Genomic DNA, 13,932 nt, shown 5'->3' with positions numbered 1-13,932 from the left:
TAAGGAAGGGGTCTAGTTTTAGTTTTCTGCATATGGCTAGCCAGTTTTCCCAACACCATTTATTAAATAGGGAATCCTTTCTGCATTGCATGTTTTTGTCAGGTTTGTCAAATATCAGATTTCTGAGGCCTCTGTTCTGTTCCATTAGTCTATGTATCTGTTTTGGTACCAGTACCATGCTGTTTTGGTTACTGTAGCCTTGTAGTATAGTTTGAAGTCAGGTAGTGTGATGCTTCTAGCTTTGTTCTTTTTGCTTAGGATTGTCTTGACTATATGGGCTCTTTTTTTGGTTCCATATGAAATTTAATGCAGTTTTTTCTAATTCTGTGAAGAAAATTGTTGGTAGCTTGATGGGGATAGCATTGAATCTATAAATTACTTTGGGCAGTATGGCCATTTTCAGAATATTGATTCTTCTATCCATGAGCATGGAATGTTTTTCCATTTGTTTGTGCCCTCTCTTATTTCCTTGAGCAGTGGTTTGTAGTTCTCCTTGAAGAGGTCCTTCACATCCCTTGTAAGTTGTATTCCTAGGTGTTATGTTCTCTTTGCAGCAATTGTAAATTTATTTTTCACTTTCACTTCTTTTACCTTCTAGTTGATATGTTGTTTCTTTTCTTCCCATTTCAACTCTCCTCAAAAGAGTTATCTTCATTTTCTGTCTTCATTTTCCCTCTTCCCTTTCATATATATTAATATGCCCTCTCTCCCTATTCTCTGTCTCTTTCTGTTTCTTTCCCTATCTGCCCATCTCCCTCTCTCTCTCCCTCTCCCCACTTCTTTCTGTTCTCTCTCCTCTTTCAGTCACCTCCCCTCATTGTTTTACACACTACTGAATCTTTTCCAATCAAGCTGTCACTCCCACTCTTCACCTCCCACACAAACAACCCATCAGACTACTCTGGTCAAGTTCCAGTGACCTGCACATTGCCAAAGCCAGTGGTCAATTTCTAGTACTCATATTACTCAACCTATGAGCAGTATTTGTTACAGTTCCCTCCTTTAACTTTTTCCATTGGTTTTCTAGGACTCAGTACTCTTAATACTCTTAATAGCTCAGTACTCTTAATAGCACCTCAATTTACTATTTTCACAGTCTTTCTCATGTCAGTAAATGGTAACTTCATCTTTCTAGTTAACTGGACCAAAACTGGAGGAATTATCCTCAACCCTTTTCTTTCCCTCCTGTGCTTTATCCAAACTCTTAGGAATCCAGTCAGCTATATCTTCAAAATATAGCTGCTACCCCATAGTACTTAATCATCATGAATATAAATTCCATATAATTATCTTGTTTATTACCTATGCACCACCACCCACCTCCCGCGTTCACCCTCCAGGCCCCATCAGCATAAGCTCCATGACAGTATGGAGTTCCATCAAGTCTCGGCTAATATGTAAGAAGAGGCAGATGAAGAATATTGAAGCACCATTAGCATGGCACTTCTTTACTTTACTTCTTTACTCCTAATACCTAGAACAATGTCTAGCACATTGTATGTTCTCAATAAATATTTGGTGGCTGGTTAGAGGGATGAATGGATGAAAAGATGAAAGGAACACATGAAAGGAAAGAACATCAAAGGAACTGAGCTTGAGTCTTCCCTTTGCCGTTTATTACCTGAGTGACTTTAGGCACATCATCAGTTGATCTTCACTAAACCTTTCATCTTATTTAAAAAATTAGGATATAAAATAGGTCCTATCTCACAGGTTTGTTCTGAGAATAGATGAGAGAATAAACATGTATTTATTTGATAACTAGAAAGTCGTGTACAAATGTTAGTCATGATAAGGAGGAAGAAAAGGAAGGAAAAGACTTGAGGGGGCTAATGGTTGCCAAATGAGAGATCAGGGAGACAGAAAACAATTTGCTTCACAGTTTTGAGTATTTCTAGACCTGCTTATAGAGGGTTTGTTATAGAGGGTTTGTTTTAAACATTGAAATAGCACCTTAATTTCACTTATATTTTATACCTTTCTTATGTATCAGTGAATTCAGAGCAGGAATCTTCTAATACGCTGATACTCAAAGTGTGGTCCATGGACCAATACTTGGTCTATTTGTTATTAGTTGTTACTGGTCTATGATGAGTAAGTCCAAAAATTGAAAGTAAGCACTTAGACACATATATCAATTTGACTGAATAAGATTTTGTCTGCTGAATGTAATAATAAAAATTTGCATCTTCTATTTTATATATCTTTTGTTTAATTTCATTTTTATTAATAAGATAATATAATACATAATATAATAAATATTATAATAAAATAATAATAATATAATAAAATTATTTAATAAAAATGTTAGGGGAAGAAATCAAAAACCTGGCTCACCACCACAGATAGTTTGAGAACCACTGTTCAAATAGATGAAATGACAGTCTTAATCCTAGGTTAGTAAACTGTTCTTTAAACGTATTCAGAAGTCCATATAATTTGAACCCAGTATCACAAAGTTACCCTGCCTTCGGATACCTCCTTAGCTCATTTATAAGCAGAGATGAGAATGTTTCTCATCCTTAAAAACTGAGGAATTAGTAGTGTTACCCGTAGATGTTGCTAAGTTTTTCTATACTTACAATAATTATAATAGCTATAAATTGAGTCAGTGAATATTCATCTGGTGTACTTAACTTATGTTAAGCATTTTCATATATAATTTATAAACATATGCAAATTAACTTAAAAAGTTAACTAACTCCGACATATTTCTTAAAGTTATCTTTTAATCAACAGAGCCACCCTGGTCAGTGATAAATGTATGGCACTGAAAGCTACTAGTATGAAGGTTTGAACCATCATTTAAATTTTGATTCTGAGTTCTAACTGTGTAAATTTTGATTCTTCTAACTTAGTTTTAAGTCTGTGCCAGTTTGCATGGCTGGCTTATGCAGAAACTAATGTTATTGGTTATGACAGGAAAATTGGGACTCCTAAATTCAATAGCACATCAGACCTGTTTCACAATTTTATGTGAATAATTTCAAAAGGTCTAATTTTTAGTAATGTTAGACCATATTGTCTTCATTGGAAGACAAATTAGAGTTTCTGAGGTGTTCCAAATTGATATAAATGTTTCTGTGTTCTGTGAATAGACCCAAAATTGATTTTGAGAGTAAGAATGGCACCTGATTCATTTTTGTCTAGATTACATTTAGGTAATATGGGTTTGGGGCATTTTACAGGGCTGTAGAAAGGTTTCATCAGCATGTAAGGAGTCAGACCAGGTCAAGAGTTAAGTGATAAATGTTTGATTTCTTCCGGTTTAGACAAGTCTGATTTCCCTTATTGTTGGAGATCACCAGAGCAGATACTGTTGAACTCTAAACTTTGATCATATAAAAATTAAGGGTTATTTCCTTTGACCATTCTGTCATATGTCTTTAAAAGAAAATTGACAAAGTTAACTTCTGAACATCTTTGAAATTTTTCCACAATGTTAAATCACTTGTTTACTTTATATTAATATGATCTAATTTTTAATTTACCAACAGCATCATGAAGAATGAAAAAATAAAACTTTATTTTGTGAAGAAGGCAACATTTTGCCTTTTCTGACTTATTAAAAACTGGAAGTGGTCAGAGTAATGATTTTGAAGCAAAATGAAGTGTTTTCCATTTTTTTGAAACTAGGTTGCCTTTATGATAGTTTCTTTAAGAAACTTAAAGTAGATTTTTTAAAAAATAAATCGGTTTGGTTGGTCTGTTTATTACCAAACTGTTATGGAATTTCACACATCTGTTTCCGAACACAACTCCTCATAGACTACTACACTGTTTCTCAATTTTAATAGGCCTCATTTATCCTATAAATAAACCTACATTTTCTTACCTGATCAAGTGAGCAAACAATAGGGGTCAGATGTGGCAAACAGTTTAACAGAAAGCACATGTCTCGCCGTCAGGGTGAAGTAGAGTCATATCAGGATTGCTTGAAGTTATTAATGGCAGTAAAATTTATGCTTCCTCCTGTTTTCCCAATTAAATCAAGAAGCCTTTTTTCTTAAGATTCTTCTATCACCAGCTGGTTCCAATACTGTGTGTGTGTGAATATTGCCTAGGGTGTCTCCATTTCTAGATGGTAAAATTTGGCAAAAGCATATTAAGTCAATGATGTGGACATACAGGCTAGAAAGCAGTCATTGTTAAGGGCTTTATGTTGGTCCTTATCATTTGTACCACAAGTATGTGTATTCTTTAGGGCTTATTGCAAATAACTTGTATTCTCTGGATGTAATAAAAATTCTACAGAGGACATAATAAAATAATTGAAGACATGTTGAAAAATCAGCTGTGTGGCCAAATGTGCAGTTGTACATACTAAAAAAAATGAAAATTCATCAAAAAGGTTGTATATAAGAGTATATCTCTAAAAACAGAGTGTTTAGCTTACCGGTAGATCTGCAATGTTAGTTTCTCATACTTTTAAAATTAAATAATTGAACATAAAAAATTATTTATCTGTGAACCACTGTACCTCAGAAATGATTGTTGTACTTAATGTTTTCATACTGATCTTTGTAATCTATAAATTATGTTATATTTTCCCCTTAACTGTTGCTTAACAGCTGTTGGTTTTTATCTGTTCATCTCAAATCTTGACTATAGACAAATCTATTATAAAACAGATCATCCAGTATAGTTACAGTGTTAAACATTGGTCTGTGCAAATTCAAGTTTAAACTAAGGCTATCTGTTTATACTGAGTATATATCTCCAGTATATGTTCTAATAAGCATAAAATTTTATGGAAATGTATCAAGGATGTTCTGGTATAATTTCAATATGTTTTTAGCCTATGTCAGTGTAGTTAACATGTTCAATAATTGTCACACTTATCTTTTAAGTGGTGGTTTTTGCCTGTGGCATTTTCACTGTATTGATAGAACTTTAGGGGCTCTAACTCCATAATAAATGTAAAGACACCTGCAAATTTTGAAGCATGTTGTATTCATATAGACTTTCCAGGGGTAATATTATCACCTTAATGCTGTTCTATCCTAATATAGGTGTGCTTATATTCCCACTTCTCTTATCTTTTTGTGGAGCCTTTGTGACATCAAAGGGAGTGTTCTACTTTGAAAGAAGACATAGAGTATAGAAGAGAATGAGAATCTGGCTAATAATGTGGCCCATAACTTGTGTTCTCACTTTGTTTTCACAGTGTTGGGCTGGGTCTACTGCAGAAACGGAAATTTGGCTTTTGAGTTCTCATGTTCAGAACTCGTTTCTGCTTGACTGAACTGTGAATGAAAAATCCCAACTGTCTTACAAAATTAGTAATTGAATGGTGTTTTTACTAATCACTTCAGAGATGAAAAAACTGAAGACATTTTAAAATTCAAAACCCATCAGCATGTGTTTTGCCCTTTAATTGGCAGAAAATCGATTGTGAGAGCAGCCCAGAAAGCTGATTTTTTTCTCCTTCAGCTGCTCCAGCTGAACTACAGCTGTAAATTTCTTTAAAAAGAAAAAAAGACGCAATGTTTCTTATAAACTCTTGAATGTACTTTATAAGTGCAATAATTCTCACAAAATCAGTTACTGGAGTTAATGACCAGTTTGTTAAAGCATTAACTGCCCTCAGCTGGGAATGACCAATTTGAGGGGAATGGCTGCACAAATGCTAAGATAATTCAGTAACACTTTCAAATAATGATCCAGCTAATTAACGGTGAATTCCTGTGGAAATCCTATCGAAGTACTTGTGACCTTTGCATTTAATAGCCAGTGAGTTCATCATGATTCATGTTTATTACCATAAATACCAAAGGAATCATAATGACTAGGCCATTTTTTTTCTACCCTGCCCTTATTACTTGAACAGATTTGACTAATCCACCTCCAGTCATTAAGAACATAGTTCTCAAGATACTCAGTCTTTTCACTGCCCTTGCTTAAAATTCACAGAGCGTTTGGTGCTGTGCCAGCATGCTGACTATTGGCAGCCTGTTTTTACTTGGGATGCCATTAGAGAATAATTGATGTCTTTATGTCTTAAAGGAGCCTTTTTGAAATGTCTGCCATTTGTAGGATGTAAAGGAATCATAGCTGGTTAGCTAGAGTTTATGGCTTCTAGTCATGAATTCTTATGGGAAAATCATACCCTCCAATCGTCATTTCTTGTAGGAATTCACTTAGGGTATATAAGATTTTTTTCTTGGGCTTTATTTTGTAAGAACTCAGATGTTCTTTCTTTCGGTGAATGAAGAAGACTATTAGTTTACAATAAAGGATAAGATCTTTATTTTACTTAGACCATTTAATCTCTCTAATAGCTGTTTATTGCTATGTGATCTGCAAATTAGCCTTTAAGTCATAATAATAAATGTTAGCTGCCAAAGAGCCTTTACTTTCTCTGCAGAGCTGTGTTTGAATAGATGAATTCAGGTTATTTCCAGACATCTTCCCACTCCAGGTACTCACTTTTGTTCTAAAATGCCTTGTCTTTTTTGTTGTAGGTGTCAGATATCTGCTAGATGCCATGAAGTTATAGGCCGCATTTTTATTAAGTGTTGATTATTTATGTAATCATTTATGATTCAGTGAATAAGATACATATGGTTTATATACTGTAGTCTTCGTATATTGAAATTATTTAGAAGAGAAAATATGTGATTTGTAACTGTAGAACTAGAATCATCAAGATAATATATGGGTAACAAGACCGTTTATAAAATATTTACATATTTTTCTGAATAAAAGGCCAAATGCCAGTTTATATCTTTTTCATTCCCTAACTAAATACAAAAAGGGGGGGAAATTAAATTTATAGTTATTTGTAAATCAATTGTTTGAATTCTAGGGGAACCTTCACCCAGATAAAATCCGGAAGACACATTAGCAACTTGGGTTAGATAGATCCCTCAATACAATATTATAGTCCCTTAGCTCTGTCATCACCTCCTTTCACACTCTTTCCTCAAGAAAAAAACAAGTGTGTGTGTGTGTGTATATATACACATATATATGTAGTTGGTGCAGTACTAGTTGTAGTCCTATTTCTTTTGTTCAGTTGTGTTCAGCTAAAACATGGGGAAAACACCTCTGCTCATACAGGTTTTATAAGTCTGGAATATGCTGTTTAAAGGTAAATGAAAGAGGGTAGCTAATTGTGAGATTTCTCTTCAGTGTCCTCAGACTTCTGTCTGTTCTTTCTTCTGCTTGATAGCCCATCACCTCCATGACTGTTCCCTACTTTAGTAGTGAATATAAGTTCCGTTAAAAGAAGGAAACGTGAAAGGATAAGAGATTTTGCAATGTGTGTGTGGAGGAGGGGATTGAGAGGGGATAATTTTCTTTAGTAAAGTTTTTTTTTTTTTTTTCCATTAAGGAATTTATAACTCTATGAGAGTGAGAGAATGATCATGGGTTCTTATTACATATGGGTCACTGAGTAGAGCCTCAGGTGTAAGATGATTCTCCTAAGCCTAAATTTTATGAACAGCAGAATTTTTTTTTTTTTTTGAGACGAAGTCTCACTCAGCCACCCAGGCTGGAGTGGAGTAGTACGATCTTGGCTTACTGCAACCACCATCTCCCAGATTCAAGCTGTTCTCACATCTCAGCTTCCTGAATAGCTGGGATTACAGGCACCTGCCATTATGCCTGGCTAATTTTTATATTTTAGTAGAGATGGGGTTTCACCATGTTGGCCAGGCTGGTCTTGAACTCCTGTCCTCAGGTAATCCACACGCCTTGGCCTCCCAAAGTGCTAGGATTACAGGCGTGAGCCACTGCATCGGGCCAAACAGCAGAGCTGTATAGGAAAATGACTAGTAGAAAGGTAAGTGGCTCAGCCACAGGCTCAGAGAATACCTCTGAACCGTGTCTAGCTCATCTCAGAAATCTTGCTACCTTTCCAACTTACTTTACTTCTAACTACAGTTCAAGTCTTGAAAGTAAAAAATACAAAGCATCATATATATTAGGAACACATGATAGTACTGTTGTATTGGTAAAACAAAAAATGTTATTGTCAACATAATAATGATAATAAGAAATGGTATTTATCGAATTGGTTTATTGTACATCAAACTTAGTGCTAATTGCTTTACCAGGATCCTCTCATCTAATCTTCACACAGCCTTTTCAGGTAGGTACAGTTATTATCCCATTTTTACAGATGATGAAACTGAAACACAGAATTTAAATAACATTCAGAAGGCTGTATAGCTAATGAGTGGAAGAGCCACAGATTGAACCCGAGCAGTCTGCCTCCAGAGCCTGAGCTGTCAACCAATGTTAGAGTGTAGCTTTTATCAGTCTACCTACATTTTAAGCTTCTAGCCCCTTGTTTCTCTCATAAAATCACAGATTGATAGCAGTTATTGTCCAATTTAGTGAGAGTGAGTTTCAGAACTTAGGCAGCTGTAGGTCTAGTCCTCAAAACCACTTGGGGCATAATACAGTTTGCCCCATGAAGAACTTCTTTCATCCATTGGAACCTGCTATATCTGGGCACAGATATAGCCCTCTGAGAAATATCTGATTGCATTTCTCCATTTCATCTCTTATCTTCACCACTGCCAATCTTCTTACCCTTTTCCCCAAGAGTCCCAGATCCAGCAGATCCTACAGAGTCCCTCTAGGTGCATCTCCTTCCTGTACTTTGCCCTAAGGAATGATAATGATAACTTACATTTATTTGGCATTATTGTTTTCCCTCTTTCTGCTGCCTCCTGGAAGGCTTGGTTAAAAGTACATGCATGAGCTTTATAGTCAGACCTGGGTTTGAATCTCAGATTCACATCTGTGTTTCCTTTTGAAAGGGTCATAGCCTTAGTGAATGTCATTGCCTCATCTCTGAATCAAAGATAATACCGACCCCTTTAATTACTTGTAAGGTATAAATGAGAAAAACTATGTTGAACATGCAATACAAACAATACCATTGTTTGTTTAACTCTTTCTCTTTAACCTTCTCTCAAAGAATTGTGGTATAAAAAGATTAATTGTCCATAGCCTTATGTCCCCAGAGCTTCTCTTAACTTCAGTCCTTTAGTTTTTAGCAAACTTTTGGATATGATGATCATTTTAGATGAGTATTATAGGAAACTAGAAACATATTCAGAGTTTTTTTAATAGAGGATCACAGAGAGAGAAGTAGGAAGGTGTGGGAGAACTGTAAGGAGCTTTCACCTTTGGCCATAAGTGTGAAGAGAAAAGGAAAATGAGAAAGTACGTAAGAGAAGAGTTAGGACTGGCTGCAAAATGAATCATCCTACTTTTGGAAATTAGACATTTAGTTTTGCCATATAAAATTAATATAAATTGTTATATCTGAGAACTGCTTCTTATCTATATTATTTATCTGCCAGTAGAAATTATTATAATTTTAGGACTCTTCTCTGTACCTTCTATTCTAACAGATACCCTTTATCCTGAGTTGGCCTTTGGAAGCTACACACACACGCACAAGCTATATGTATACATACATGTATATAAAATTAATTAGAGAATTTCCCTTGTTATTCTTTTATTTTAATTTTTTTAGCTTCTCCCAATGTTCAGGAATTTCTTGTTCTTTTAATGTAGTACATGTTTCTGAAGGTGAATCTTTCCTTCCTCTCACCTTACATGAATGATGTGCCACCTCAGGACATTGCTTTTTAGAATTTTTTCATTGACATGAACAGCAGACAGACTCTCCTAGAGTGTAGAATAGTTTCCTGTTTCCTTCCTATCCTCACATTGAATTTTAATGTTTGATTATTTACTTTGTTGTTAAAGAATCTTTTATATTGGTTATCGATTTCTCTTTGTTTCTTTTACCATTTAATAAGTTGTATGACTTGGAATCCTACTTTTCAGTGAATCCATTACATAGAGAAAATATCTTGAAATATTTTGAAAAAATTAAATAGGAGTAGGACTTATCCACAGCTGAATGACATAGAAAATAACTGGAATCACAGGGAAAGACTTTCCTTCAGAATGTAAGAGTTTGCTTTAAAACTGTTTGAAAAGATTTTCAAATATCTCAATTTCCAGGGGGAAAAAATAACATGAGATACAGTCTGACCAAGACTAAGGGAATCCTATCTTCTTGGAGAATAAAGGTGGAATTTTTCATGTTTAATCTACATATCATGAGAACCTGTTTAAATGTTAAGTTTTGCTATGGCAAATGTGCTTTATACTAGAATAAGTATAAATTGGTGCCTTCAACAGTATAAAAATGTAGTCTGTTAAAATCTAACATTAAAATTGATAAATCTTACATGTTTAGATTGCTCCAAACTCAAGGACAAAGTTGTTGGGGTTGAGAACATTTATTTTGTCTGCACTTTTCTCTTACTTGGAGCGATTTCACAATTTTTACCTACTTCCCTCCAAATATAATTCTAACCCCTAAACAAAGACTTTAAATGTTTTTTTCTCCCACATTACTTTATCTTAGCTTTATTTTAACCTTAGTCAATAGTCATTATCCTTAGAGCCTATCTCTGACTCTAATTCAGCTTCTCTCTTCTTTATAAATTTTGTAGTAAAGCTCTTCAAACAATAGAAGAAATGCAAAATTTACCTTAAATGATTTGACTTTGGCTGTCTATTCTGTAAATTTTCTATAAGTTTAATTTTTCTATAAATAATGCTATAGGGAAAAATTAAAAATAGATGAAATAAATATTATTTCATATAAATAAAATGTGTTTCCTGTATATGTTGCATTCCAAGTAGTTGAATTAGTGAATTTATAGATTTTATTTAAGGTGAAAATGCTTACTAGTGTCCGTTCATCTGAAAAACATACATTGTTTTTATCTTATCCCAAGGAGTTGTTCTTACTGCTATTGTAAGCAATAGGAAATAGGCTTTAGCCTAACAATTTTGAAAATCTAAAAGCCTGGATTTAAAAAGCAGTATATTTTTAAAACAAGTTTAATTCTCTCATATATCAGTGTCTATCAGTCTTTTATACCTGATAATATCTTACATAGAAAACAGTTTCACCTTGTGATATAAAAATGTTGAATACCAAAGACATCAAATGAAGAAAAAAAATGTTTGAGAGTAGTATTGTAACATTACCTGGTAAAGATTTGGGAATCAGAGAGACCTATGTTTAAATCCCCGCTTCAGATTTCTCATCTGAAACATAGGGATGATAAGACCTATTTGAGAGATTGTTTTGAGATTCAATGCCATGCAGTCTGTTTAGCATGTCTCTTGATATGTAGTAAATGTTTAATAAATTATTATTAACCAATCAACAATTATTAAATACCTTCTCTGTGCTAGGTACTATTCTTGCATCTGGGGATAATGCAGTGAATAAAGTCCTTGCTTTCCTGGAGGTTATATGTTAGATAAATATATCAAATGGTAAGGAAATTCGAAGTAAATTTAGGAGATAAAGGGTCACTATATTTTTTGCCTTCTTTTTTTTTTTTTGAGACAGAGTTCTTATTCTGTTGCCCGGGCTGGCTTGCAGTGGCATGATCTCGGCTCACTGCAACCTCCATCTCCTGGGTACAAGCGATTCTCCTGCCTCAGCCTCTCTAGTACCTGGGATTACAGACACACGCCACCACACCTGGCTAATTTTTGTATTTTTAGTAGAGACAGGGTTTCCATGTTGGCCAGGCTGGCCTCAAATTCCTGACCTCAAGCAATCCACTTGCCTCAGCCTCTCAAAGTGCTGGGATTACAGGCATGATCCTTAAAAGACCTCCTGAAACTGAATACTTCTGTCTCAAATCTTACCTGCCTCGAATTCTGAACCCCTTTTAGAACTAGTAATTTCTATCTTTGACTAAATGAGTTTAGTTTTTCAGCTTTTATCTTTAAATGTTAAAAACAGAATCAATCAGCAGATACTTATTGAACAACTTCCATGTTCTATGCTAGGCCTTGTGAGAATACCAGTTTAGGGCCGGGTGTGGTGGCTAACACCTGTAATCTCAGCATTTAGGGAGGCCAAGGTGGGCGGATCATGAGGTCAGGAGTTCAAGACCAGCCTAGTCAATATGGTGAAACCCCATCTCTACTAAAAATACAAAAAAAATTAGCCAGGCATGGTGGTGGGTGCCTGAATCCCAGCTACTCAGGAGGCTGAGGCAGGAGAATCCCTTGAACCTGGGAAGCAGAGGTTGCAGTGAGCCAAGATCATATCACTGCACTCTAACCTGGGCAACAGAGTGAGACTCTGTCTCTTAAAAAAGAAAAAAAAAAGAAAAAGAAAATACCAGTTTATTTCCTCTAAAGAATTTCTATTTGGGAATATCTTCAGGATTTCTCATAGCCCAGAATTTTCAAAAAGGATATTGTTTTTTGGATAAAATTTTTAGTTAAGCAACTTTTCTGGCTCTAGTTTTATCATTGACTTTGAGATCATAAGTAGGTCCTTAAAATATGTTCTGTCTGAAAGCAGTTAGGATTAAATGATATATTAAAGTCCCATTTTGTTTTTCAAATCTTGATATGTATTCACTTTTTTTCAGTTTCATAGCATATAAAACCAGAATAATCTTACCTTAGAAGTTCTGAGACGTTCTTCATACTATATTTAGGTTATGTTATAGCCTATAGCATTTTATGGTCATACTTTTTTGTTGTTGTTATAACTACTACTTTACTTCTTTCATCATTTGGATGATATTTTCGGTTTCTGGTTCATAGAAATATGCTCTTTTATTTACTATTTCTAATACATCACCACTGTCAATGAACTGTATTAATCACATATTTTGATAAAACAGTAAAGATGGGGAGGCTAATGACCCAATTGTTTTTGTATTGGACTCATGAAAATAATTAATTATTAGGGTTAATTTTCTTTTTCAAAACTATACCTTGGAAAATAGACATTCTGTCTTGGAAATTAGTGATGTTTCACATATAAATATGCTTGCTCTAAACTTTGGATTTGAAATAGCTCAAAATATTTTTCAGATTAAGTTTATATAAGGATTTTATTCAGTAGTTTAACTTGTAGTACATTGAGTGTGCTATATAAAAAATATGTATTTATGGCATCATCACCATGATGTTTTATTCCTAGGCAATGACAACTACAAACAAATAGCAATGTGTGTTCTTTACCACATAAGCATGGATGACCGCTTTAAATCAATGTTTGCGTACACTGACTGTATACCACAGGTAAGTGGTTTCAGTGTTTTAAGAAAAACATTTAAGAAATATATATATTTTTTACTCTTTTCTCTTGATTTGTCAAGATTTTCTCTCTTAAAAAGTTCTTAATAATACTACATATTTATTATAGAAATTTGAGGAAGTACAGAACTGTATAAAAACGAAAATAACTTTCCATTATCCCAAATGTAGAGATAACTATTTAACACTTTGGTACACTTCTCTCTACATACTTAAAAAATAATATATTGAGATTATATGGTATATATAATATTTACATATTGCTTTATTAATATATCATAATTATACTCATGTCACTGAACATTCTTCAAAAATTATTTTTAATAGTTGTATAACATTCTATTACATGGATGTACCATAATTTAAATATTGTTAAATTGTATGTTTAGGTTTTTTCCAATTTATCACATAAAAATATATGTAAGCAAATGAAAATAATGTGAGGTACCATATTTGTAAATGCTTCCCCACACCTCTGAATTTTTTTAAATTCCTAAAAGTAGGGTAGCTAAGTCAAAAGATAATGAAAACTTGTGTTTTTGTTTTGGCCAAAATACCTTCTAAGAAAACATAAGTTTTTATTTCCAGCTAACACTTAGTTTTTAACAACACTGGATATTATTGTTCTTCTAAATATGTGGTGGTTCATTATTTCCTTTTGTTTGCATTTCCATGAATATTGGTGAGGTTGAACATTTTTTCATGTGTTTATTATCCATATTCTGTTACAGATTATTCGTGTCTCTTGCCAGTCTGTCCGTCTGTCTTTCCTTCCTTCTTTTTTTTTTTTTTTTTTTATTATACTTT

At 33.9% G+C, this 13,932-nt stretch overlaps 1 protein-coding gene across 5 annotated transcripts in view; it reads left to right on the top strand.

Annotated features, from left to right (window-relative positions):
* KIFAP3 (kinesin-associated protein 3) overlaps window positions 1-13,932 on the top strand; it is a 161,358-nt gene that overhangs the window by 76,092 nt on the left and 71,334 nt on the right. For all 5 annotated transcript variants that reach the window (XM_011962270.1, XM_011962271.1, XM_011962273.1 and 2 more), the window contains one exon: window positions 13,010-13,110. In XM_011962270.1, the coding sequence (XP_011817660.1) occupies window positions 13,010-13,110 (101 nt within the window). The remainder of the gene's footprint in view (window positions 1-13,009; window positions 13,111-13,932) is intronic.

The sequence above is a fragment of the Colobus angolensis genome, unplaced genomic scaffold (assembly GCF_000951035.1).
Source record: "Colobus angolensis palliatus isolate OR3802 unplaced genomic scaffold, Cang.pa_1.0 Scaffold59, whole genome shotgun sequence".
Classification (NCBI taxonomy): domain Eukaryota; kingdom Metazoa; phylum Chordata; class Mammalia; order Primates; family Cercopithecidae; genus Colobus; species Colobus angolensis.
The sequence above is the reverse complement of the archived record's forward strand: the minus strand, read 5'-3'. Positions and strand labels throughout refer to the sequence as shown.